The following is a 27671-nucleotide window of genomic DNA, read 5'->3' as shown; positions in this document are numbered from 1 at the left end:
ATGTTTGTCTTTTGACCTTGCCTTTGGGTTACTGCTAGGTGGAACTGTTTATTTTTCTGTAGGCAAATTTATCAGTCTTTGCTTTTATCGCTCCTAGGTTGTCTTTCTCAGAGAGGAGGACTGCCCCTCCCCCCACCACCACACACACACATCTTTTGTCAGTACAAGCTTGGAATGACATACCAGGCTTTGTGAGGAACAGGCCAACTCCTGCCCTCCAGGAGATCCCTGTTTACAAAGTAAACAGGCAATTGCAATTCCGTGTTATAATAAAGAAGAGGGGGCACCATAGGAACCTGGGCAAGCACCACTCGATCTAGCCTGAGCCAGCCAGGAAAGGCTTTCCAAAAGAGGTGGCACCCAGGTATATCCGAGGCATGAGTGTATCACCTGGAGTCAGCCAGATGAAGAACAGGGGTCAGCCAGGCCAAGTGGCAGCAGGTGCAAAGGTAAGAAGCAACAGGGCTCTGTCAAGGCAGCCCAGTCGGGAAGAGGATGGGGAGCCTTGCATGGTGGCATGTAACAGGGGTGGAGCTGGAAAGGTAGGCAGGGGCCAGTTCATGGAAGGCCAAGTTGAGTATGGCCCAGAAGTCAGGGCCTTACCCTGAAGCAGTGGGGAGAAATCACAGGATCACAGAAGAGCTAGATGCAGCCCAGTTTGGGGCCAGGCCCTGGCTTGGAGACTTGCGCCTCTCACCCCACAGTAGCCACAGCAGCCCAGAGAAGCTCCAGGCTGCCGAACGAGAGTGTGAGTTTCAGACCCAAATGTTCAGTTTTGCCAAACTTCCAGAATTCAATAAAATGAGAGAAACTAGCATCTTCTCTGAGAAATATTTCTAACTTCTACGCTGACCACTTTCAGAGCTCTGACTCTTGGTGGGGCGAGCTGTGCCCCTCATTTCTCTGCAGCTAGGACCAGGCGGGAGCAGCCTGATGTTGTTCTCTCAACTCCAGCGTCAGGGGCTCAGGGGACACCAGGGCTCTTCAGCCCCAGCTCCAGGCCATTCATCCAAACCCCAGTTCAAAATGTGCAACGGGGATACAGGATTGCCGTGACAGAGTGGCACACCCCAGGGATGGAGCCTCCAGCTGGCCCAAGTCCACAGGGGACATTTCTCCTTCCAGCCAACAACCTCCTCGGTCCCGCTCTGAGAAGCCAGAGCTGCCTGCAGACGTGCCATCTAGAGGCCTATCAGCCTCGCTGCTCCTACGGCCCTCAAGAACCAGCATCGTGTAGCAGGTCTGCTGGGCAGCTGTCTTCCCTAAAGTGCCCGGCACAAGGTTTTGCATACAGTAAGCACTCAGTAAATCCGTAGCAGTTTGTTAAACCTGGAGAGCCTCACTACTCATTAATAGGTTGCTGAGGGAAAGAAAGGGCAATGTGGACACAAGGGATGCTGGGAACCACTGTAAGAACGACTTTTGGATTGTCTCTGGATTTCAATTATCCAGGCCCTCCCCATCCCCCAACTTCAAGCCTGTCAAAGAGGCTGGTGTGCGCTTTGAAGTGGATTTTCTTTATTGCCTTCGGATTATTTTATCGCAAAGGGTCACTTGATTAAGTCAAGATAAAGGCTCGTGGAGGTCTGGAAGCCCTGGTCCCAGCCAGGAGGCTTACTGGTGCCCCTCAAAGGTTAATCTCTACCCTCAGGGGTCCAGGGACATGCATGGAGTGCCCACACACCCCCCAGGCCCGGCAGGCAGGAAGCCAGCCCCAACCACAGCTCCAAATAGGCACACAAGCCTCTCCCCAATGCAGCAACCAGGCAGCCGTGAGGTCAGAGACAGGGTGGTGGGGTTTTCTAGGGCAGAACATGTTTCTCTCCGGAGTCTACTTCCCACACTCCTGTGTACCACGGGGTGGGGTTGAAGGGGAGGCACAAGACACCCAGGTCCCAGTCTCAGGTGCAACAAAGCTGATAAAGACATCAGGAAGTAAGGGCAGGTTCCAACCCTGCCGGCTGTGTGGCTGTCATTTGCATAAAGGCCCCGTCAGCTTAGGGCTGGGGATTTTACTTCTCCCAAAATGAGAGGATCTGTTTCAGTAAATGTTAAGCAAAGCTCAGTGGTATGATATGTATTTGGCTTTAACTTCCCTTTAGTTGACATTTACTATGTAAGAGGCAGGGAGGTGGGTATCTTGTACACATAACCTCGTTTAATCTCTCAACTCCACTAGGGCAGGATAACCGAGATGTGGAAAGCCAGAGTCAGAAAGGCTGGGCCCTGAGCCACAGTCCCACTGCTAACACATGGCAGAGCTGGGATTTCAACTAGAGTCTGTCGGGCTTCTGAGCCCTCAACCACCCATATGAGCTTGGCAGGAAGACACGCCAGTCAGTTGTCAGCCCTGACCCTTCCCCAGCCACACCAAGCAATGCCCCTGAGCTCCGAGACCAAGACAGAGGTAAAGGAAGGACACAGACTCCTCTAAAGGTCACTCTTTATTCCCCAGTTGGCAACCCCCTTGCCCCACCGATCTCACCGCATGGTTTATGGAGAATCTCAGTGTCTTGCCAATCACAGGCTGCCCTCACTGCACAGTGCCGGGGCAGCCCACCAAGGAGCTGAAGCGGCTCCCAGGCACCAGGGAGAACCACGGTTTCTCCGTCATCCCTCAGTCCCCCTCCCAGAGCACAGGGACATACAGTAGCCTGCTGTGCCAATCGCAGGGAAAGGTAAGGAGGGTCTTGGAAAGCAGGCATCTCTCAGCTGGAAAGAAGTTGGGGCCTGGGCCTTTGGTCTCATTGAACCTGAGGCCAGTCAGGCCCCCAGGGAGGCTCTGGAGCAGGACCAGGCCAGACCCCCCAGTAAACACAGGAGTCTTCACCATATTATGCCAATGTCCACCTTCTTCATAAACTTGGCCTGAAAACACGCTGAGTGCAGAGCGATACACATGACAGAAATCCTGGGTTCAACTCTGCTGAGAGCCACAATGCTGGAAGAGGACTTCTTTCACTTTGTCCACAATGGTGCCCACCTCGGCCATGGCCCCCAGACCTAGGGAGTAAGGTTCTGCTATGGCCTGCAGACTAAGGCAAGGGCCCAGCCCCAAGCCACCCTGCTCAATGCTCGCCTGAGCACTCCACCCAAAGCCCAATGACTGAAGGCCAGGACCATGTCTGCAGGAGCCAGACCCATCTAATCCCTTCTGAGGCACCCTCAGGTCAGGCCCCGGGAAGAGTCGCAGTAACCGTCCAGAATTGCATACGGGCAGTGTGCCAGGGACACCAGGCACCTGACATCTCATTTAATCCTCCCAAGTCTGAGAGGAATCATGACTTCCATTTCCCAGACAAGAAAACTGAGCCCAGAGAACAATTCTGCCCAAGGTCACAACAGACTGCGATGCCGACCCAGATCTGACCCTGGAGCTGAGCCCTTCTGCGACCCAGGGCCACAGGGAGGGCCTATGAGCCTGGCCAGGTGCGCACCTTGGTCTCCACACACCAACTTCTTGGCCACACAAGGTATCTCAACATAGCCGAAGGCCTTGAGCTGGCCCAGCTGCTGAGCAGTGATGGGATGCTCCCACATGACGGTGTTCATCGCCGGGCAGAAGAGCAGGGGTTTGCGGCAGTCCCAGGCTCGGATGACACAGGTCTGTGGAGAAGGGCCGGGGTGTGGCAGGCGGGTGCCTGCTGCTCTGCCTGCCACCCCTCCCCAGCACTCCCAATCCCACCCACCATCCTCTGGGTAACAGCCAGCCATGGGCCGGGGATGACTGGGTGAGACTCGTCCGTGTCCGCCAATCTCATGTCTCCTCAGCCTCTCCACCTCCCCATGGGTGCTGGCACGGGGCCTGATGCAGAAAAGGTCCTCCACCAACCCTCGCAGCAGCCCAGCCACCTCCACGCAGACCCCCACTCCTCTGCAGAATGCTCTCTCCGAGCCAAAGCACAAGGCTTCTCCACTGCGGGACACACCTCCCAGACAGAAGCCAGCCCAGTCAGCAGTTACCCCCAAAGCAAAGGCCCAGACTACTCACTGGTTGGGGCCCATCCACCCCAACACCAGCTCTACTTCGAGGCTGGACTAAAACTGGGCAGTGAGAACACCTGAACGTGACAAAAATCCTCTTCTACGCAGTACCCCACGCACCTCACCATGACCCTGTAAGGAAGCTGCTCTGGGTCCCGGACAGAAAAGCTGCACTCCCCAAGATCCCATGGAGACAATCCAGGGCACAGAACTCTGCATGCCACCCCATGGGATCTGCCATTATCCCACACAGCCTCACTACCTCCCGAGTTCCAGGCCATCTCACCAAGTCATACACCAGAGAAGCTGTGAGTGGGACCCGCCTGCTCAGTGGGTTGCCAAATCACATAGACCTGGGTTCGAATCCCGACTGTGCTATCTACTCCCACTTCAAGCCATGAGAACTTGGAGGAGTAATTTAAGGTTGGGAGTCTTAGCCTCCTCTCTGCAAATGCCCCCCTCATTGCGTGGTTGTGAGGACAGAGGCTGGAAATGCTTAAAGCTCTTCATGCAGGGCCTGGCATCAAGGATAGGCTCCCAAGACAGTAGCTCCTATTACTACTATAAGCACAGGCTCCCTGGGCCAGGGGCTGCCTGGGGGAGAAATAAGCCCTGGGGCCCCCCAGGAGGGTGCTCCCCTATGCCCTGACTGCTCTGGTACCCCCTCCCCAGCTGTGGGCCCCTTGGGGAGACAATGGTCAGCACACCCCTTCCCTGAAGTGCAGCCCATGTGGGAAGGGGTGGGGGGAGTTCAGAAAACAATGCCATGAGCAGGACCGAGCCGATGCCTGCCCCTCTCAGTGCCCTGGCCCTCTCCTAGGGACAGGAAGGAAGTGGGATGGCCTGCAGCCTCAGGACTGGCTGCTTGTGCAGTCCCAGATACCAGCGTCTGTTTCCCACCAAGTCGTCTCAATGTGGCAACCAGGCTGAGTGGACAGTTTCAGTCCCACTTCCTTTTGGCCCTGTGCCACCTGCCGCATCTATAAAACGAACTTACCTAGAGGAGCCCCTCTGCGTGTGGAGTGTGGTCAGGGCTGGCTTGGGGTTTCTAAGCGTCGTCAAAGCAAAGCACACCAACAACCAGAGGACAAACCCAATACCTCCACGCCTCTCTAGCTCTTCCCACCTCACCTTGCAGCTCAGCCCTTCCCGGACAAACCACAGCTCGTCTGAACCTCTGGCAGCAGGAGGGATGAGAGGAGGCAACAGTTCCCATGGTCACTTCTGTTTGGTCAGTGTTCTGCTCAATCAGTACCTCAAGCTCTGCCCCTGGGAAGCTGCCTGGGAGGAGAGAAGGCCTAGATCCCGATTGAGACAAGTGCCCAGCTAGACTGGTGACCCAGGAAAGTCACTCCTCTTTCTGGTTCTGCTTGGCTTTTTTTTTTTTTTTTAGTAATTTCCACACCCAGCGTGGGGCTCAAACTCGTGACTCTGAGATCAAGAGCTGCACACTCTACCAGCTGAGCCAGCCAGGAAGCCCTCTGCTTGGCTATTTAGCACAAAGAAGGGGCCAGGGCCCGAGTAGGCCAGAGGGCTGGCTAGAGAGACACCTCACCCACGCCAAGGGCCCAGAGGCCTGGCGCACAGGTTCACACCTAGCACGCTCTACCGGTACCCTGGGTTCTAGACACTGGAAAGGGGATCTGATGGAAGGGGGCAGCAGGGTCATGTTTTCAAGGATAAAAGGACAAAACATCTTTGATTGAGGACAGAGCCATAGAGCAAGGATGACAGTTTAAACTCTATGAGAGGAGCGCCTGGGTGGCTCAGTCGGTTAAGCGTCTGCCTTCGGCTCACGTCATGATTCTATGGTCCCGAGATCGAGCTCCACACTGGGCTCCTGTTCAGGGAGGAGTCTGCTTCTCCCTCACTCTCTGCCCCTCTCCTCAATCCTGTTCTCTCTCACCCACTCTCTCTCAAATACATAGAATTTTTTAAAAATAAAATAAAATAAACCATGGGATTTGTAATTCCTTGAAATATGTATGCCTTCAAGTGAAACCTTTTGAGGCAAATGGCCTGGGGACTGGTCCTAGGAACATATAACACTGCTCAGCCAACTCAGGAAGAGGGAGCCCTGAAGATTTCATGGAGCAGGGAGCAGCTTTGAAGGAAAAAGGGAAGCAAAGCTTTGCAGGGGAAGAAAAGAGCCCTCCGAGAGCCAGTCAGCCTGGGGCACACCTCCTAGAGGTCAGTGTACTTCCATCATATCAGCCGCTGCTGACCGGCCGGTGGGAAGCCTGCAGACCTGCTGAGATGGTGCAGGGCACACACCACTCAGGCCTCCAAAGATGGAAGTGGCCAGGAGCCTCCCTGCTCCAACTGCCTAGTCAGCCATGCACCAGCCCCACTGGGAAGCCTTTTGAATAATACTGACCCCAGACTCGCCCTTCTCTGTACTCCCCTACCCCTGCTCCTGGCTGCAGAATCTGTGTGTCACTCTTCTTCTGGTCACCCTGGGCTCTTATTCAAATGACGCTTCAATCACTAGCAGATTCTTCGAGAAGTGCCTTACGTACTCATCAATTAGCATTCAAGGAGACTAACCTCCTATCAGACCCCCAACATTTTGACCCAGCTTCACTATTCACTTCTTTATTCTACTGAACTCTGAAAATCTCCTTGCTCTTTGCCAAAGCAGAGTGACTGATGACCTCCTACATACAGTAAATATTTACTGAACACTTACTATATGCCCAGCCGTGTCCACTGTCAAAGCACCACCTGGGGTCACTAAAGACTGTACCACACACACCAAAGCATACTCCCTTCTCACCTGCATGTGTAACCAAAAGCCTTCTCCTTCCAAACTGGGAGCCCCGTGTCCTGTGTGTCCCCAATCACAGGGCCTGGTTCATGTTAGGGAACCGCTCAATGAATGAGGGAAGCGGGGTAATAATGGAGAGGAGGCAGGAGAGAGATCACACACCTAGTTCTTCCCAGGAGGATCATATAAACAGGCCTTTTAGGACAACGGCTTCCTGGAGGTCCCTCAGGCCGATGACAATCCCCACTTTGTGCAGCTGGACTTCTGTTCCTCTCCACCACCAGCCATCAGCTGGCTCCTCTCATCCAGCCTTTCTTCTCCTTCCCCTCTAAGCTTTCCCTAACACACAGGAAAACCACATTTCTGCCTTGTGGCCAATGCTACAGGAGAGATAAGTGTGTACAAGAGATCCATGAGGAAGTAAACACTCTTATCAGATTCCCCATGTGGATATCCAGATCCTGGGGAGAAGACAGGGCCAAGTGGGACAGGCAGCAGGGCTGGGCACGGAGAACAATGGAAGAGCACATCGAGGACAGCACATGAATGAGGGACAAAGGGAGAAGAGCTGAGCACCAAGGGGCGGGTGAGAGGTAGACCCCCTCAGAGAGCACACACAAGCTGAGGCCATCCGTCTGCCCACTAGCTGGAACACGCTGACACCAGGTGGAGGGGAGAGAGTCCAGGGGACAGTGTCCCGGGAAAATCAGCCCACCATAAAAAGAATTCCATGGCAAGAACCCCATACAAAGGCAGTCTACAGCTCAGCAAACCAGTGAGGCCCAGGGAGGGAGGAAGGCAGAGTCACTCACAAGCAAGTTGTCACATATGCCACTGGCCACCTTCCCCAGCGTGTTGGCATCAAGAGGAGCCACCAGCATGAGGTCGGCCCACCTCCGCAGGTCAATGTGGAGAACAGGGTCGGATCGGCACTTCCACATCTGGCAGAGGGAAGGAAATGGGGGAGAGAGGGAGAAAGCTTGGCGGGGGTGGGGGGCAATGAGGCCAGGTAGAAACTTGAATGGGAAACCATGGGAGACCACCTGGGCAAGGCCTGCCCAAGTCTACTGCTGTTCCCTCTCACAGCTATGCTGGGGAGCACTGGCTGTGGAGCCAACAGCCTGAGAGAAACCAGGCCCAAGGAAACAAACGCCCCTTGTCTCTCCAAGCTATTCCCTTTATGGTTTGGTTTTCAAGAGAACTGACATCTGGCAGGGAACTCCTGGCCTGTCTGCTTGAGGCGGATGCTTGGGTTGTCCAAGCCAGGGGAAGGGCTCTGGGGCGGCGAGAATGGAGGGGGCGGGGTGGAGAAGACAGGCCAGCCAGAAATGTTCTAGGCTGAGAATGTTTAAAAATGCCTGGCAGGGCACCCCTGTGAGGCCCACACTCGATGTCTGGTGAGCCGGCGGTGCCTGGCCCTCTGCGGGAGAGCAGAGGCAAAACCCTGCGGCCGTGGGAAGCAAGGCACTCTCGACAGCCCTGACACTGGGAGCCACGTGGACAGGGGTGGTGGGAACAGAGCTCCTCTGTGGTTTCATCAGCCCAGATAAGTACAAGGACACTCAACCTGAGGCCCAGGGCCAGGGCTGAACTCAGCCTGGGGTGGGAGGAGACGTCGGGCCTCCCGCAGGCCAGAAGCTAGACAGATGTTTTCCTCATTGCCTCTGCCCAGAGGGCCCTGACCACTGACGTGAGCCTGGTCCGTCTGCTCTGGCCTCTGGGACCACAGGCTGTGGGGAGGGCACTCCTGCCCTGTTGGTAGAGAGAACTCGGCCCTGGGGCCCCCATGCACTGACCTCCCATTCATCAGCGTCGCTGTAGAGAGGGACAGGAATGTCCTGGGGGCTGTAGAAATGTCTGGCTCTCTCAGTTGTGACCACTGCTACTTCCAGCTGTCACCGAGAGAAAAATGGAGGCGGGGAGGGAAAGGGAAAGGAAACTGTTACCAAAGCCACGGGCCTGGAGGCCACATGGGGCCAGGCCAGGCAAGTGCTGTGGAAAAGACTTCTCCCTCCTCAGCAGTGAGCCCCATGTTTGCATAGCTACTTCCGATGTCACCCAAAGGTCAGCCCCCACCAGATGTGGCCGTTTCACTTCCCTATATGAGGGGCTGCTGAGGAATGAGTCACCAACTGCCCAGTGCCTATAAAGCGGCAGGCTCCTGCCACTCAGCTCTAGAGGCAGAGGCAGACAGGAAGGAATGCAGGGCAAAGAGGGGCCACCCCCAAAAAGGCTTACAGGTCCTGAGCTCTAACCCACACGGCAACCCTGCCCTCTGCAGGCCAAGGCACTGGGCGCTGGGGCTTGGCCCACAGTCTCTGCCGCATGCCCCAGAGAGAGAACACAAGGCAGAGTCCCTTCTCGGACTTCTAGGAACAAGGCCTCGTGGGCTCTACTTGCAGACAGACTCAAGGAAAACTAAACCCGTCCACCCTACACTCATGGGGCAAGAATGACGTTTACTTTCACACTCCTCGGTCACAAGTAATTCATAATGCAAACAGGGGAATGGTTAAGGCACCTGGCAGACTAGACGGCCGTGAAAAACGGCGCACCATAGTGCGGACAGCACTAACCAGTTGCCATTATTTGTAAAGTGCCGTGTTCATCTAACACGCTGGCAGAGAAAAGAGCTCCGAGGAAGTGGCTGGGAGGGGAAGGGCACAGAAAATCACATCTCTAGGGGACATTTATCCAGGAGATGGAAGAGTCAAGGATGACAAGGACAGACTCATCAGCTGGCTGGAACAGGAATCCTATGTGGCACGTAGGCCAGATCCAGCCTGCAGACATGCTTCGTGGCCTGCATGAGGTTATAAACATTTTTGAGCCAATATATACAGATCGGGAGATTTCACAAAGAAAATCCAATTTCCTGGCTTCTCTTGAAAAACTAAAACTCTGACACCCTGGAGCCCACACTCCTCCTTGATAATGGCAGTGTTGTGTCATGGCTACCTCTTGGGATGGGGCATGCCCATGCCAACTCCTAGTAGCCCCATCCCTCCCTATGGTCTCATGGAGGCCCCCCTCATCTGTGTCCTGCCTGTCCTGCAACAATGAATGACAGCGTTCCACACAGCCTATAGAGCGAAGCTGGGACTCAGAAGCAGATGTCTCGAAGCAGCAAAATGTGGTACTTCAGAAGGTCTGCTATTCCTAGCTCCACTGGAGAGCTCTCAGACAGGTCCCCTCTCCCTCACTCTCCCTTAGAATCTACCATCCCCAGAACTTGCACAAAACCTCAGTGACCTTTTTAAAGGTCATTTAAACCAAACCCCCACTGAGCACTGGAGGCCCCTCCAGGACAGCTCTGAACAAGATGGCGGATGAAGAGGGCTGCCTTCTCTCCACAGAACCCAGGCCTGGAGAGATGACACAGGATCAGCAAAGGCAGGGAAAGCAGAGGGAGGCAAGGTAGTCCTGAGACTCTCAAGACACAAAACAGTGACAAGGTAAGATGGGAATGGTAAGTTAGAGGTAACCAGAAGAACAGGTAACTCTCAAACCAGCAAAAAACTCAAGTTACATAATAAAGGATTGGAAAGGGGAAAAAGGAGCAGAGAGAACACGTGACAAGTATGTGAGATGGTATTAAGACGCAGAAGCTAAGTCCTAACATAACAGTTATGCCAGTAATATATAATGAGTTAAATTCCCTGATCAAAATTCAGACTCTCATACTGAATTTTTTAAAACCCTCAATCATATCAAAACGTGTCTAAAAAGACACATTTAAAACAAAAGGATATACTGGGGCACCTGGCTGGTCAGTCAGTGGAGCATGTGACTCTTGATCTTGGGGGTTATGAGTTCAAGCCCCACGTTGGGTGTAGAGATGACTTAAAAATAAAACATGAAGAAAAAATGGTGGGGCGCCTGGGTGGCTCAATCATTAAGTGCCTGCCTTCAGCTCTGGTCATGATCTCAGGGTTCTGGGATCCACCCCTGCATTGGGCTCCCTGCTCAGCGGGAAGCCTGCTTTTCCCTCTCCCACCCCCCATCTCCCCCTCTTGTGTTCCCTCTTTCACTGTGTCTGTCAAATAAATACATAAAACCTTTAAAAAGAAAGACAAGAAATGAAATGGAATCTCCCATTCCATCCTGTCAGAGACAGGAGCCATCTCTTCTGCCTCCCTACTGCCATTTGATCAGGATCAGGGGACCAGAGAGTCATGTCCCTGTTACCCACTGAGTGTCTGTCTGTGGAGCCTGAGCCCACAGCACCTCTTCCGGAGGCCACACCCTCCTGCTGACATATGGGGGGGGGTGGTCTACAATCAGCAAGCTCGAAAGAGTTCCTCACCACATTGCTAAGCCGCAAACCCCAGCCTGTACCTACATAGATACTCTTCTGGTCCCAACTGCAGTCTGTCACACTTCCCTGGTAAATTCCACCTTGAGACGTAGCCCACAGAGAGTTCATAACATCTCAGTCCCGCTCTTAGCCAGCACCACCATCAGGAGCCCTCCACCCCTACCCCGAGACATGAACCAAATCATGAACAGAACAAAGACAAGAGCAGAGCTCTTCCCTAAGGTCCGTGGGGGTGGGGGTGAGAGGTGGGAAGGAATCAAGAACAAACCCTCCCAAAATGGGATCTTTCAGGGCTTAACATGCTGACATCACCATCAGATGGTCCAGATCCTAAGACTCTATAAGGGCCTCACCTCAACCCCGAATTTTTTTTTTTTTTTTTAAGATTTTTATCTATTTGTCAGAGAAAAAGACAGCGAGAGAAGGAACACAAGCAGGAGGGAGAAAGAGAAGCAGGCTTCCCACTGAGCAGAAAGCCCAACTTGGGGCTCAATCCTAGGACCCTGGGATCATGACCTAAGCCGAAGGCAGATGCTTAACCAGTTGAGTCCCCCAGGCGCCCCCCAGAAGTACTTTGATGTCCAAAAAAATACAAAAACAAAAAAACAAAACAAAAACCCTGAAATTGTTAGGCCTTGTTCTCAATGAGCCTGATCAAGCCCCAGTGACTACCAGTTTCTAAGAGCTTTTCTAAGTGTTCGCAAACCCTGTATATGATAATTTGCCTTTTTGATAAATGGAGATATATCTTCTCTAGCTCCCAGGCCCTCTGCTGTTTCCCACCCATCCTGCAGGCCACCAACCAAACAGAAATTTGCCCAGGAGATGAGCCGCCCAACTTGGGTTCAAGTCCCTTCTATCACCATTTGTCCTGCTTTTTTCAAGCTCAAAAGACAAAATGGGACATACCCCTTGTTCCTTTCCCAAATGTATGTAACAGCCCTTGGTCATCCTGAGTTTCAGGGCAAGCTTCTGCTCACTCTGGGTGGCCTCTGGGCCACCTCCATTTTTAGCTACATGTCTTCCTTTCCATTTAACTGTTTTCCAATCTCCTTCAACAGAGAGCTTCCCAGATAGACACATCGGTCTCTGGACACCGCTATCTTTTGTCTCTAAGAGCTTCCCAACTACCCTAAACAAGAATATCTCAGTTCAGGGGCACCTGGGTGGTTTAGTAGGTTAAACGTCTGCCTTTGGCTCAGGTCATGATCCTGCAGTCCCAGGATCGAGCCCCGAATCGGGCTCCCTGCTCAGTGGAAAGTCTGCTTCTCCCTCTGACCCACCCTCCCTCAAGCTCTGTCTCTCTCTCTCTCAAATAAATAAATATATAATCTTAAAAAAATAAAAAAAAAGAATATCCCAGTTCAGGGGTGCCTGGGTGGCTCAGTTAAGCATCTGCTTCGGCTCCAGTCACGATCCCAGGGTCCACATCAGGCTTCCTGCTCAGCAGGGAGCCTGCTTCTCCCTCTCCCTGCTACTTCCCCTGCTTGTGCATGCTCTATCAAATAAATAAAATCTTAAAAAAAAAAAGAATATTCCAGTTCGTCCTCTATTCTGAAATCTTGAAAGCTACTTCCTGAAGATCTAGTTCCCCTGCTTTCCCTAATTCCAAACTGCCTGTCAGTTCTCCAAAGGACTATGCCTAGGGCTAGTGAGAAATATTCCCAGTTTGGTAATGGCCCTCCTCCCTCTCACCTCTGCCTGTATCCCCCTCATGGCCTGAGCCTCCCCCAGCCCCTAGAGAGTTCAAACCACAGATCTAGGTGAGCCTCCCACCTGGGGCCCCTGCTTAAACTCTTCCCTCTGAGCTTTTCCCCTCAGACTCTAAGTCCATCCTTCTCTGGCTACCTTCCCAGGTTACACAGTCATTGTCAGGGAGCTTCCTGGGGCCAATGTCTTTACCTCAAGAGTAATGTGAAGAGTATGTGATGAGCCAATCCTTCCTGATGCCCGTCCCCTGACCCCACTGAAGCAGCTACCTCTTCTTGGCAGTGACTTGACCCTCGTGCTGTCCAGCAGGCCCAAGCCCGTTTTTCTGGTTTTAGAGGGATGTCACTTGATCTAATTCATCAGCCCTATGGGCTTTGTTCTTTCACTTTCATTCACTCTGCCAAATGTCCTGGGAGCCAAGGACTAGGCCCTGGGTTTGCACACACTTTAAAAAAAAAAAAAAAAGGAGTACTCGCTTTGGCAGCACATATACTTAAAAAGGAAAAAAAAAAAAAAAAAAGGACATGTTACCTTCTGAAATACTAAGTAATTCAGACTACTTATTCATTTATCCTGACCCTTCCCCTAGCAAATGCCAAGGGGCTCTGTCAGGGCAGGAACCTGCTTTGGCTTTCTTATACCCATCACGGGTCCTGATAGAAACAGGACTGGGATTAAAACAAGCTCCCACACACTGGAGAGTTCTGAAAGGCAGCTCTGTGCTTGGTCCCCTGGTGAGAACCCTGCCAAGAGTTTTTAATATCTAATATTTATTTATTTATTTATTAAATATTTATTAATTTATTTGAGAGAGAGAAAGTGAGACAGAGCATGAGCGAGGAAAGGGTCAGAGAGAGAAGCAGACTCCCCGCGGAGCTGAGAGCCCGATGAGGGACTCGATCCCGGGACTCCAGGATCATGACCTGAGCCGAAGGCAGTCGTCCAACCAACTGAGCCACCCAGGCGTCCCTAATATCTAATATTTAAAACCTGAACTTCGGGGCACCTGGGTGGCTCAGTGGGTTAACCTCTACCTTCAGCTCAGGTCATGATCCCAGGGGCCTGGGATCGAGTCCCGCATAGGGCTCTCTGCTCAGCAGGGAGCCTGCTTCTCCTCATCTATCTCTCTGTCTGTCTCTCTGCCTATTTGTGATATCTCTCTCTGTCAAATAAATAAATAAAATCTTTAAAAATAAATAAAACCTGAACTTCTTTGTGTAACACGACCAAGGCTTGGCCAGACCTTATCATATAAGCTGTCTGCATTTGGCCTGGCATTTATAACGTTCCTTCCAGAAACCAGTTGGCAGCATTTCCTTTTCTCTGCTGAAGGTACATTAGCAATCCCATCTGCGGTTCCTGGAGAATCAAGGAGGGAGAAATGGAAACAGATTTGGGAGTGATACCTCTGTATCTACTGTCAGGCCTAGTCTGGCCCAGGCTGCTTCTGGGGCAGACAACCAAAGGAACAACCAAAGGGACTATGAAAGCACTTTCATAGCCATCAGATGAGACAAAGCCCATGACCTGAACTTCCCCCTCCCACCCTATCTCTGGCCCCTAACTACTATCACCAGGACCCAGTAGCACCCCTGTCCAAGTAGGACAACCAAAAACGTTCCTGAACATAGTCCAATGTCCCCTGGGACACAGAGCTGCCCGAGGTGAGAACCAGCTCTCTACAAGACTATCTACCAGAACTCTACAGTGACAGAAACATGTCACATTTGTGCTGCTCAGTACAGCAGCCACTTGCCACATGTGGCTACTGAACACCTGAGGTGTGGCTAATATGACTGAGGGACTGAAGTTTTGGTTTAATTTAATCTTTTTTTTTTTTTTTAAAGATTTTATTTATTTATTTGACAGACAGAGATCACAAGCAGGCAGAGAGAGAGGAAGGGAAGCAGGCTCCCTGCTAAGCAGAGGGCCCGATGCGGGGCTCGATCCCAGGACCCTGGGATCATGACCTGAGCCGAAGGCAGAGGCCCCAACCCACTGAGCCACCCAGGCGCCCCGGTTTAATTTAATCTTAATAATTTAAATGTGGCTAATGACTACTATATTAGATAGCACAGTTCTAGCATATATAAGGAAAGGAGAGACACAGCTGGAACCTCCATCTGAGTGGCCCAAAAAGAGCAGGTGTTTCTAGTACGGCAGGAGATGACAGCATCATGGGGGCTTCGGAGGATTCCAAAGAGGAAGCACCCGCAGTGCTTTGCACTGCCACAGGGCAAGGAACCTGGAGCTCTGGTGACTCAGGCCTCTGGGCTAGCATACACAGCAGAGGCCTCTAACACTAAGCTGACCAGTGTGGACAGTGGCTGTGCCCAGAGCCTGGGAACCAGCCCAGACGCTGGCACGAACCTGAGCTTGGGGGTGGTGGGTATACTCTAGGAAAAAGGACTCTTGGTGCCCAGAGGAGTCAGCACATAGGGTGGGGAGCTGTGGAGTAGGAGGCCTCATTAAAAAATTCCTGAGGGGTTCTGGTTGACTGAGTGGGTGTCCCAACTCATAATGTTCCAGCTCATAATGTTTTTTAAATTTTTATTTCTTGGGCGCCTGGGTGGCTCAGTGGGTTAAAGCCTCTGCCTTCGGCTCAGGTCGTGATCCCAGGGTCCTGGGATCAAGCCCCACATCAGGCTCTCTGCTCAGCAGGGAGCCTGCTTCCTCTGTCTCTGCCTGCCTCTCTGCCTACTTGTGATCTCTGTCTGTCAAATAAGTAAATTAAAAAATCTTTTAAAAATTTTTTTTTGATATTTCTTTGAGAGAGACAGCACAAGGGGGCCACAGAGGGGAGTGGCAGAGGGAAGGGGAGAAGCAGACATCCTGCTGAGCAGGGAGCCCCCACGGACAGGACTCGATCCCAGGACCCTGAGACCATGACCTTTGCTGAAGGCAGATGCTTAACTGACTAAGCCATCCAGGTGCCCGATGTCTTGACTTGTCAAACATTTATTGAGCCTACACACAGCTGGTAAGATACGAACACTCCCCTCAGCAAGGACTCAGTCTGACAAGTAGGTGCGGTATTTATGACCTTGACCGTGAAGCAAGGTGAACCAGGTAAGAGTCCACAGTGTCCTGGAAACTCTCATCCTCACAGCCATGATGAGCTTGAGCACAGAATGCCTATGCTCCAGATCCCAGCTCCTCAAGTTCACTTGCTGACAGGAGTCAAGAAACCTGGCCCCAACCACCAGTTCTGCCAGCTCACTGGCTCAGGGAGGGAGGGTGGCAGGTCTTGGGCAAATCCCTCTTCCTCTTTGGCCCTGGTTTCCTCGTCTGAGCCATGAGACATTTAAACCACGAGGCCTTCAAGGGGCCCATCCAGCTCACTATGCCGTCCCAGCCCTCTTGCCCTTTCCCACCAGGCGCTGTGGGGAAAACCATTCTCCATCAGCCTCCCAGTGGGCCTCCTGGGGGAGCTAGTGTTCTGGTCTCAACAGTCCTTCCTGCCATTCAAGCAGGACTGAGCTGCCAATCCCTCTGTGCCCTTCCCCACCTAGAGAAAATTCTCAAGAATGGAACTCAAAAGGCAGAATACAGAGTTCACTCCCTGGAGGGGCTGGTCAGGGACCGAAGGGGCTGGCCAAACCAGCAGAAACCTAAGTAAATGCCTCAGAGTGGCACTGCTAAACAGACCAGTTTCCACAACAGGACCACAGGGCAGGCAGGTAGCCCCTGCCCAGAAAGAGAGGAAAACCTCAAACCAGGCCTTGTTTCTCCTACTTCCTTTTCTCAGTGAGCATTAAAAAAAAGAAAAGAAAAAAAAAAAGCATAAAGTTACAAAGAATGTTCTATAATTTTCCCACCAAGAGTCCCACTGACTTTAAAAATAAATATACACAGAGGTTAAAAAACGAAGATTGAACAGAATGATACAAAATCCAAGTCTCCCTTCCCACCTTCCTTTCCCACGCAAAGGTGACAACCTCCAGAGGAAAATGTGTAGGCAGTAACTCAGATATGTGAACATATAAAAGGAACCATTCAATATGCCAGCGGTCAGCATACATTTTCTCTAAAGGACCAGATACTATTTACAGCTTTGACACAACTACTCGATTCTGTAGGTGCGAGACCGCAATCCTAGGCAATACTTAGATAAACATGGGGCTGTGTTCCAGCAAAAACGTTATGGACACTGAAATTTGAATTTCACATAATTTTATGTGTCTCCAAATACTGTTTTTAATTTTCAACCACTTAAAAATGTAAAAAAGCATTCTTAGCTCACAGACCATACAAAAGCACAAAAGCAGGTAACAAGACCAAAGTTGGCCTCTTGGCCCCGGTTTGCCAACTCCTGTCCCAGGCCCATTTCATCTCTATCTTGAGGACTGTATCGCATGAACACCAAGATCCAGGCCTTCTGAATCGCTGCTTTAATCCTTCACAAGGCTGGACCGAAACTGTACCAGAGTGCTCTTTATCCTTGGACATTTTATTTCCAGTTTTGGTTTTGTTTTGAAACGCTAAGCAATGCTATCATGAACATCCCCATACACACGGTGAATCTCTGTGCCCTACAGGAGTCAAACCTATGGGTGAATCAAGGGCTAGGAACACTTTCTCTCTCTCTAGACATTGCCAAATGGTCCTCCAGAGAAGCCAAATTTACTTCATACTGCATATGAGTGGGACCTTCTTTCCCTCACCCTTGACCGCGGTAAATGTCCTGACAGGCAATCTAGAAATTAACCTTTGGGGCACGTCGGTGGCTCAGTTGATTAAGTGTCTGTCTCAGCTCAGGTCACGATCTCAAGGTCCTGGGATCGAGCAACCCCCCACCACCTGCTCATCAGGGAATCTGCTTCTTCTCCCTCTTCCTCCCCCTGCTCCTGCTCTCTCTCCCTATCTCCAACAAATAAACAAAATCTTTTTTAAAGAGAAAGAAGAAAGAAACTTAACCTTGTCCTGCCAGCTCCCCAGATGGGACACTCTCTCCACCTTTAGAAATCCCCAGCTGGCTGTACCCCTGCTGACCCCTGCCGGGGCAAAAGCTAGCAAGGTGTCTTCTTCCCCAAAGTGAGAGGATGCCCAGACGGAACCGCCCCCCAGTGCCATGATAACTGTGGAAATGCAAATGCCCTGACGCTCCTGCATCCCAGGACCTTCTCTCGGGATGCCTTCAGGATCTATTCCTTTTGGCCTCGCATCTAGAATCTTCCACCACTAGTGCCAGAATAGGCCTTGGAGAAGGGTTATTTTAGTACCCTACCCACACCCACACCCACTTCCCTGCAGGGCTAAGAAGACCAAGGCCATAAAGACGACCTGAGTCGCCCAGAATCGCGGCATAAGAAATCCTCTATGCGAATGCCTCTCTTGAGGTACAGCAGGCCCCCACTAGCAAACATCCCCCACTACAGAAAGCATCCCAGGATTCTTGGCGGTGGCCTCTCTGCCCACCTGCTGGCATGTGAGTCCTGAGGACACATCCATCCCTCTCCTGCAACCCTCCACAGTCTTCCTGGCCTGGCTCCAGCCAGCCGCTGCCCTGGGATGCCTGGACACACCAGTGAGTGAGGAATAGAGACCTACCTTGGGACATTGCGAGTCTGGTTCCAGACCACTGCAATGAAACACATATCACAATAAAACTAGCCAAGTAAGTTCTTCGGTTTCCCAGCACATATAAAAGTCATACCATCCCATACTGCACCTATAGTCTCTCACATGCGCAAGAGCATTCTGTCTGAAGAAAGCAGCAAGTGTACCTGGAGGGGTGCTGACAACACCAACCCCATACCGGACTCTCCACCGTGTTCGTGCCCGAGCAGTGCCCTCCCTCCAGACGGTGTGTTTCAGGCCCTGTGGTGGGTAACGTCTGCCTCACCAGAATGCAGGAATGTTTGTTCTGACCTTCCCTGAAGGGATGCACAGACAGCACCACACTAGAGAAGGACTCATTGACCTCCCCACGCCCTTCACTCCATAAAAGCTGTAGACTGAGGTCCCGACTTGAAAGAGAAGAGCCGCACGGTGCCTGCACCGCCAGTCATCCAGCCAGCCTGCTTGCCCTCTGGCTCCTCAGCAAGCTCCCCTGAATAAATCCCTGTAACGGTATGGAGCGGCTCACTTTTCAGTCTCAAAGTGCCTTCTCAGGCTGGAGAACTCCTCACTCTCCCTCCCCCACTTCTGACCATAACTTAATAATTAAAAGTGGTTTACTGTGGGGCACCTCAGTGGTGCAGTCGGTTGAACATCCCACTCTGGGTCACAATCTCAGATCTCAGGGTCGTGAGATCCAGCCCCCAGGTCCTGAGATTCTCTCTACCTCTGCCCCTCCCCCACCTCCCTAAAATAAACAAAAATAAAAATAGCTTATTGCTTAAAAAAAAAAAAAAAAAGGATAATCATCACCTGAACCTTCAGCAAGTTGTAATCGCTGACCACAGATCGCCATAACAAATAATCAAATAGTTTGAAATATTAGGAGAATGACCGAAAAAATGACACAAAGTGAGCAAATGCTGTTGGAAAAATGGCACCAAGAGACTTGCTTGACCCAGGACTGGCACAAATCTTCGATCTGTAAGAAACCTCAGTACCTGCAGAGCACGGTAAGATGAGGTACACCTGCAGTTATGGGCCAGATCTGTGGCATCACCCAGCTCCCCGGGGCCCAGCCTTCAGCTGCACATCTGCAGGTCCAAATCTAGAAATGCCTCGGGAGCTCAGAAAAGCCCTGAGCACGTGATTCCATGATGGAGGCAAACAGCTGAGAAGGACCGTTCCAAGGGACAAAGACTGCTCCTGCGGGTGACCCAGAAAAAGAGGGCAATGGGGTGATCAGTACCATCAGGGGTGTGGGGAGGCCACGGCATCAGGCCAAGCAAGGACCCCCCTCTGGTTGCCAACACCTCACAAGAACTCTACTAAGCAAACCCAGGCTCCTTGGAGAACCATTCTACCTGTGGGATGAGCCGGCCAAGAAGTGAGAGGGCAGCAGGCCCCTCCACAGAAGCAGATGAACTGTGACTCCCACAGCTCTCCTAACATGGGCTGTCTCACCAACCCCAACAACCCCTTCCCCTCCCCATGTGGCTGGCCCAAAGGACATAAGGGGAAAGGAGAGGGTGAAGGACAGGAAACAAACACTGGCAAGTGTTTTTGTGTGCCAGGAGCTGTGCCTAGCTGATGACAAACTTTGTGTCCCCTCCCCAAGCCTGGACAAGAGCCTGAGGGGATGGGTGGCAGTAATCACCTTTATTTTAAATTCAAAAAGCAGGCTCCAAGTCCTCCCTCCTAGGTCAGTGCCCTTCTGGCTGCCGGACTTTCAGCTTGACTCCACAGCCAGAGAGGGAGAGCCAAGTTCCTGTTCCAGACAAGGCCTGTCCCCCTCAGAAGGCCAGGGCCTGAGGTGGGCTGGAGAGCCTCCTCACACCCCTGTAAATACTGGCTGCACGGGAGGCAGGAAATGGGGGAGTTGCCATTTCCCCCAGCTCTGAGGCTGCCCATCTGTTTCCTGGGATAGGACGCCCTGCCCCCACCCACCCCCAGTCCGGAAATTCACTTGCTCTGGGGCTATGGGAAAAGGGAACTGCATGGCTCACTCCCTCCCAAGGGGACAGAGGCTGTCACTGCTGCAACAAGCCCTTCCAGGCCTCCAGGCCTCCCGCTCTCACAGGTCTAGGGAGCCAGCTCCTACTGGGCCTGCGGGGGAGAGGGACCAGGCCACAGGGGGTGCTGCCCAGCAGCACGAGACTCACCTCCTTCCCCCCTTCTGGCCTGGTGGCATCCCTGGCTGCCGGCTTCATTGCTGTGGCAGTATGAGGGGTAGGGTGAAGGGCTGACTTTCTCACTGTAAGTCTGGGGAAAGTAAGGGAGTGGAGGGGAGATTGCTCACCCCTGCCTTCAGCCCTGACATGGTCATCTGCAAGGGAGCACTGCCCCCTGCTGGACACACTGGTACAAGCACCTGTGCAACCACATGAGGTGGCGCACAGATAACAAGGAAAAGCGCAGCCTGGGCCCCAGCAGAAAGTAAAGTGCAACAGCGCGAGCAATGTCAAAGCCAACCTAAGATTCCCCACACCCTGTTCAAGATTCTCTCCCAGACCAAACTCTACTCAGGCTTCTCTGCACCATTTTTTTTTTTTTTTTTTTTGACAGAGAGAGATCACAAGTAGGCAGAGAGGCAGGCAGAGAGAGAGAGGAGGAAGCAGGCTCCCTGCCAAGCAGAGAGCCCGATGCGGGACTCGATCCCAGGACCCTGAGATCATGACCCGAGCTGAAGGCAGCGGCTTAACCCACTGAGCCACCCAGGCGCCCCTGCACCATTTTTTTTGACTAGGCTCATCCTGGGGCCTGATCCTTAAGAGCAAGATTCCTGTTAAGCAGGTTTGGCCAGAATCCCCCACTCTCACTATCTGATCAGCCTGGGTATCTCATAGGGCTCCTCAACCCTCAACAACCCCCACGTGATGACGGGTCACCTTGGCCTGCCTGCACCAAGAATCCTGTCAGGACAGTTAGCCAGAACCCTCCTTACTCCTGATACTTCCTCTTAGTAACTTTCCATCCACTGCCCTCCACCTGCTCCTTGCCTATAAACCCCCACTTTTCCCTGTTGTATTTGGAATCAAGCCCAGTTCTCTGCTGAGGTCTCTTTCCCTTACTGTGATAATTTTTCTGAATAAACCCTGTTTTTACCACCTTACAGCCCATCTCAGGTTTTTCTTTAATACATCAAATGAGGGTGACTGGGTGGCTTGGTGGGTTAAGCCTCTGCTGTTGGCTCAGGTCATGATCTCAGCATCCTGGGAATCCTGGGATCGAGCCCTAATTTGGCCTCTCTACTCAGCAGGGAGTCTGCTTCTCCTTCTCACTCTCCCTCTGAGCTCTCTTTCACACAAATACATAAAATCTTAAAAAAAAAAAATCAAATGAGTTGGGTTATTTTTTTTTTAAGTATTTTATTTATTTAAGTAAATTCTATGTGCAATGTGGGGCTCGAACTCACAACCTGGAGCTCAAGAGTCGCATGCTCTACTGAGACAGCCAGGTGACCCTCATCAAATTAGTTTTAAAAGGAAGGAGAAAATGCCACATGGGCTGAAGCAAGCCAGGAAGGTTTCCCTGTAAAGTGTTTGTGCAGAATTTAGAGAGGCAGAGGAATAGGACAACAGCACAGCTTGGCAGGGGCCAGGCCAAAGCAAGGGCCATTAGAGTGGAGTGTAGGCAGTGGGAGTTCAACAGACCTTGAAGACCAGACAAGGAAATGAGGTCAGTAGTTGCTGGCTTTCGCATTGTTTAAAGCCTTGAATTTTTCCCGATGAAAAATCTGCCCCAGGACCTCAATATATAAAAATAAATATAGGGGCCCCTGGGTGGCTCAGTGGGTTGGGCCTCTGCCTTCAGCTCAGGCCAGGATCCCAGTGTCCTGGGATCAAGCCGTGCATTGGGCTCTCTACTCAGCAGGGAGCCTGCTTCCCCCTCTCTCTCTGCCTGCCTCTCTGCCTCTCTGCCTACTCATGATCTCTCTCTGTCAAATAAATAAATAAAATCTTAAAAAATAAATAAATATATATATATATATATATATATATATATATATATATATATAAAAAACTGATCAAAATGGAGGTTTCCCTCACCCCCAATACACTGTGGTGCCCCAGCATCTCTGAACACCTGAAGGAGCAGTCTGAAACCAGAGCTGCAGGCAACAGGGTACCCCTGACATTCCAGTGCATCTAGGCAGATAGGACAGCCACGGTATCTAACAAGGAGGGAGAACAGAGCCACGGTGCTCAAGATGAAGTGGGGGTGGGGCACCCAAGGCAGCAAGGGGACACTACAAATGTGTTCCTATAAACCCCCACTTTTCCAGCCAGCCTCCTCCCACACCAGCATCTCAGGGAACCAGGGTCAGCATATGGGAACCCAAACCCTCCATTCAGCACAGTGTTCCTTTCCAAGTCTCCCCTCACTGTCCACACCCTCTCATCTAGCTCTCAGTTATACTGGACTGTCTCCTGCCTCCCCTACTACACACTAATGCACATGGAGGGCTTCCAAAAACACCATCATTAACCAAAAAAACCCGTGCACTGCATAAAAATGGCCTGGCCCCAGGAGCAGAAGCTCTCCACCATCAGACTGCCACGCTGGCTAATAAGCATACTCACGCCAGGAATGTCCAAAAGCCTAGACACCAGAAGAGGCAATTTCAGGGCTGCAACACTCCCAGTGACACCAACGAGAACACGGAACTGTTTCTTCACCAAGGGTGCAGCAGCTGGACATGAGGCACTGGATTCCATGTGGGGTCTAATGGCTTCGAATCTCAGGAGCCTGCCAGGACGGGCCTCCACAAGGCTCTGTCAGGACTTAAAATCTAAAAGCAGAGTAAGGGGCACCCACTTCACTCATATGTTCAACCAAACTGTCTTGAGGACCCTGGGCCAGATGCTGGGGTTACTGAGGGGTAAGCAGCCCCAGTGGCTGGGAGCACACGATTTGATGAGGAGGTCAGGTACTGTGTAATTCGGCCCAGTGTTGAGGAAGGTCTTTACTGGGGGCTGTGGCTGCTCAGGATTAACCGTCTGAGGAAGTCAGAGACCTGAACAAGGACAGCTTGGGTCCTGAAGGACCAGTATGTTTCCCAGAGAAAGAAGGAAATAACCATGCAAGAAGGAAAAATCTCACAAAGGTGAAGAGGCCTAAGGAGGGTGGCAAGTTTGAGGAACAAGGAACAGCTTAGGAGTGAGGCTAAAGTTTGATGGGAGGTAGGGGGTGGCAGGAGGTCAAGGGCAGTGTGAAGGGTGGTGAGGGCCAAGGTGAGTTTTCATTTTAGAAAGGTAGTGCTGGTGCCAGGTGTGGAGGGGGCCCTAAGGTGGAGACGGGAGGACGCTGGACTGAATGGCATGGGTTCAGAGATGCCTGAGAGGTGGGAAACCCGAAGCAACAGGAAGACTCAGATGATCCGGGGAGTGAAGACATTTACCTTTTTGTCCCCGTCCTTGGAGATCAAACTGGACACCCCTCTACAAATCTAAGCCCAGGACGAAACAAGCATGTTGGCCACTCCTGTGGGACCAGCTGCTTGGGTTTTTTACCTCTGGCCCTCAGATGTTGCTAGGAGTGAGTGCCCCAGATAATATAGCTGATGGACACACCAAAACCTACACTCTGCAAGCTGGGCCAGCAAAACATGCCCACTCCATCAGCAACAATCACTGAGGGCCAATGACATCTAGCACTGGGCATAGGAATTTTTCAAGACACAACACTGCCTTTGGGGAATCTGTAGATGAGTTGAGAAGACAGGAGTCACACCCGAAATCACTTGAGATAGGCTTTTCTCTGGGATGCACATGCCTGGTAATAATTAGTGATTCCATTTTTTCCGTGTTTCCTTGCCTCTCCCTCTTCACTTCCCCACCACCACCACTGCCACCAGCATCTCCCTGAATGTATGACCAGGTCTAATCACCAACAGCCTGGCACCTGCTAGGTCCTGAACCACTGCTGGAGGAATAATGAACTGTACCTTCTGAAGCAGGGTGGGCGTGGGGCACAGGACACTGGCACAGAAGCCCAGCTGGTACATCAGGAGCCCTGGACCCCATCCATCGTTGTGCTCCTGAGCTGATGTGTGACCTTGTCTCACAGTACTTCCCTCCCTGGACCTGTCTCTTCATCTGAAAAATACAGAGGTAAGACCAGGTGATCTCTGAAGCTCCTTCCAGTAGAAACTTCTGAGTCAATGTATGAAAGACAGAGGTAAGGGCTCTCAGTAAAAGAGACCTGCGAGATGACTCAAAATGGGCAGAATCAGCAGTAGGAGGGGAAACCAAGGCAAACGTCAAGGAGGAAGTTATCTCAATCACCCAACGGCTACCTCTGAGGCTGCACACCCAGAGGGGCTTCCTCTTCACTCCAGAGGCTCCTTGGTTCCTGAGGGCCTCTTCGCCCAGTATCTGCCTTCAAGCCTCAGGCACACACCTACATGAGCCCTTGCCCAGAAAGATCTCCCAGAGGCCCAGACCCGGGGATTAATCAGCAGGAGTTAAGCACAGACCAGTTCCCTAGAGCAAGACACCCCCGAAATTCCATTTGCTAGCTCTGTTTCAGTCTCTGCTCTAAATTAGGGCCTCAGCCAGGGCCTTGCTTGCCCAAACCAGACACGAGTCTACTCCAGAGCTTGGGGAGCCTGTTTCAGCCCATGGCAAGGTCTAGAGGGCCTATCAGCCAGCCCCTTCCCAGACCAGCATACTGATGAGCACACTCAGTAGGCCATGGAGGCATTCTGGACTCTCTGGGGAAGCCTATCTGCTAAAGCTCAAACCCCGACGCCATCCCACCCCAGCTCACTGGTGCCAGGACAGGGAGACTCCTGCCAAACCAGAGGCTGAACTTCATCTCTGCAGCCCATAAACCTCCTCTACATCAAGCTGGTATCATTCCTAAGAAACAGGTTACTGAAAGCCATCAGTTAAATCGAGGGAACAGGACGCCTGGGTGGCTCAGTTTGTTCAGTGGCCAATTCTTGATTTCAGCTCAGGGCATGATCTCAGGATCCTGGGATTGAGCCCTGAGTAAGGGGCTCCATACTCAGCAGGGAGTCTGCTTGAGGATTCTCTCTTCCTCTCCCTCTGCTCCTCCCTGTTTATACTCTAATAAATAAATCTTAAAAAAAAAAATTATGGCATGAAGCCATGTTGGGGATTTCAATTACTTCCCCACACACTGGGTGGTATAGCCCAAGATTTACAACTTAGCCTGCTGAGCAAGACTTGCTAAGGACCAATAAGGACCAAAGCCTACCTACCTTCAAAGAAAAGTGTATGTGGGTTGGGTGTTGGGAGTAGGGGAAGAAGTACTTGAGTACCAGAAAGTGGATAATTTAACCAACATTTGAAAGCAAGGTCAAACTGGTTCAACCTAACAATCTTGTGACATGTGATAACTAGCAGTCTTTATGTTCATTCTCAAAAAAGATCAAATCCCAAACTAGTAAGTCTGTTACTCTAGCCAGTTCCTGTTAGAACCACCTACTTACTTGCACAGCCAAGATAGCTGTAGACAGTGCCTGATTTTTCTGGGCTTTGCTAGACTCCTAGGAAATCTTGAGCAGAAAGTTATCACAGAGAGGTTATAAGGGCTGAAGACTATGATTATTGAGCCTCAGGCTCCCAGGACATCAGTCATGTTGGTAAGCCACAACCAGAAAAATGGCAGGTTCTCTATCCCTTAGAAAGACAGGACCAGACAGTGGTACCTGGGTGGCTCAGAAGGTTAAGTGTGGGACTCTTGGTTTCAGCTCAGGTCACGATCCCAGGGTCATGAGATTGAGCCCCACGGTCGAGCCCTGCATCAGGCTACACGAAGAGCATTAAGTCTCCTTAAGATTCTCTCTCTGCCCCTCCCCCTGCTGCTCATGCACTCTCTTGCTCTCTTTCTCCAAAAAAAAAAAAAAAAGGCAGAGCCAGAGCTTGCTTATGGCAAGCTTGTGATGTATAAGTCTCCTCTGCTGAGTTTAATTAGGGCAGGCAGAGTTAAATAAAGGTTTCAAGAATATCTGTCAGTCACAATAGGGGAATATGTGGAGCCTCACAGAACTAGGGCTAAAAAACAGCCAGACAGTACAAACACTGCCCAACACAGGAACAGTGAGGGGCTGGGACCTAGAACAAAGCAGAACCAAACATGTAAGACTGGGGGAACAGGGATCCAGGATCCATTAAGAGATTATAATCTTCAATTTAATGTCAAAGCCCCTCACTCCTGGCCCCAGGCTTTTGCTCTGGCCCTATTTCCCAACAGTCAATGCACTCTACTCTGTCCCCCTCATAATGAGCAACTTCTAGTTCCCCAAAATGTCACCCTGCTCCCCAATCCAAAGACATTAAAAGGCCATAGGGCACTTTAAATCCCTGTCCCCAAGGTAAGGCAACGAACTTCTGCTAAAACTGCTCTCCTCTGCCACTAGAAGCAGGCATGTTTGACTCTGCAGCTTCTGTAATCCCATTTAGGCACTCCTCAAGTCCACATGTTGAGGATATATACATATACTATAGAGTATATGATATATTTTTATTATATATATTGTATATATTATATATTTCTATATCACATTAATATACATTGTATATAACATATTATATAGTAATATATTGTTATATTGCTATATATTGTATATTAACTAAGTATCATAGTCACACACACAGCCTACTAGCAAGCTAGTTACAGCCACTGCCAGAGATGTGGGGGAAAAACCCTGCTCCCAAGACATTCACCAGTTCAACTACAGCAATCTCTCCTGATTATCATCTGGTACAGGCCTTTAAAGGACAGTAGGAAGTTTTTCTTTGGCAAAATTTAGCCTCATTCTAATTTTAAAAACCATCAGCACTTTTAGGCGGATCTAGGGGATATAATTCCCTTTTAATAATTTCCTTTTTTCTATTTTACCAATTTTAAAAATAAGGGGAACTGATGGGGCTACCTTTTAAACTAGTTTAAACAGCACTGAACAGTCGCAGTGCAGCACAAAGCAGGGGTGAGAACACAGGTACAAATCTCCCACTCCCAACTCGAGCCAGGAAGAGGTCGCAAATGCGCCGGCAGACAGGTAAGTACAGTCCTAAAGGCTCGACACTGCCCACACAGACACAGCCGCCAACCCACAGTGGCGAGCTGAGCTTCACGAGCAGAGATAGGAAACTGAGGTCATACACCCCCGCGGACTCACAGCCTTCACACACATACACGCGCGCGAGCGGGCCAAAGGAAGGTCACGCACAAACAGTCGCGGACCGACAGTCAGCGAAGTTCCCAGCGTCTCCCTACCGCCGGGCGGAAAGGACACAGCCTCCGAATCCCCTTAGGTTCCTCACGCACGCCTGACGCTTCTCGGGCGGCCCCAAACATCGC

General features: G+C 51.4%; 1 protein-coding gene and 1 long non-coding RNA gene across 13 annotated transcripts; one reads left to right on the top strand and one right to left on the bottom strand.

Annotated features, from left to right (window-relative positions):
* The first annotated feature begins 288 nt into the window (after window positions 1–288).
* On the top strand, window positions 289–1328 carry LOC309867274. The gene is made up of 2 exons (XR_014313088.1): window positions 289–449; window positions 910–1328. It is a non-coding gene; the product is annotated as an uncharacterized lncRNA (long non-coding RNA).
* Window positions 1329–2426: 1098 nt separating this feature from the next.
* Window positions 2427–27671, bottom strand: PPCDC (phosphopantothenoylcysteine decarboxylase). 12 transcript variants are annotated; one of them, XM_082735944.1, is made up of 9 exons: window positions 27541–27669; window positions 24286–24436; window positions 22922–23130; window positions 19340–19544; window positions 18330–18360; window positions 8548–8643; window positions 7564–7692; window positions 3438–3606; window positions 2427–3003 (listed from the first exon to the last, which is right to left on the bottom strand). In XM_082735944.1, exons 4-9 carry the CDS (start codon window positions 19393–19395, stop codon window positions 2918–2920), a joined length of 567 nt encoding a protein of 188 aa, XP_082592070.1. In that variant the 5' UTR covers window positions 19396–19544; window positions 22922–23130; window positions 24286–24436; window positions 27541–27669; the 3' UTR covers window positions 2427–2917. The 12 variants fall into 12 exon arrangements, with proteins under 12 accessions (XP_082592070.1, XP_082592071.1, XP_082592072.1 ...); XM_082735945.1 differs by having other exon boundaries at window positions 27507–27613; XM_082735946.1 differs by having other exon boundaries at window positions 27490–27601.

The sequence above is a fragment of the Mustela nivalis genome, assembly GCF_964662115.1.
Source record: "Mustela nivalis genome assembly, chromosome: 6".
Taxonomy (NCBI): domain Eukaryota; kingdom Metazoa; phylum Chordata; class Mammalia; order Carnivora; family Mustelidae; genus Mustela; species Mustela nivalis.
The sequence above is the reverse complement of the archived record's forward strand: the minus strand, read 5'-3'. Positions and strand labels throughout refer to the sequence as shown.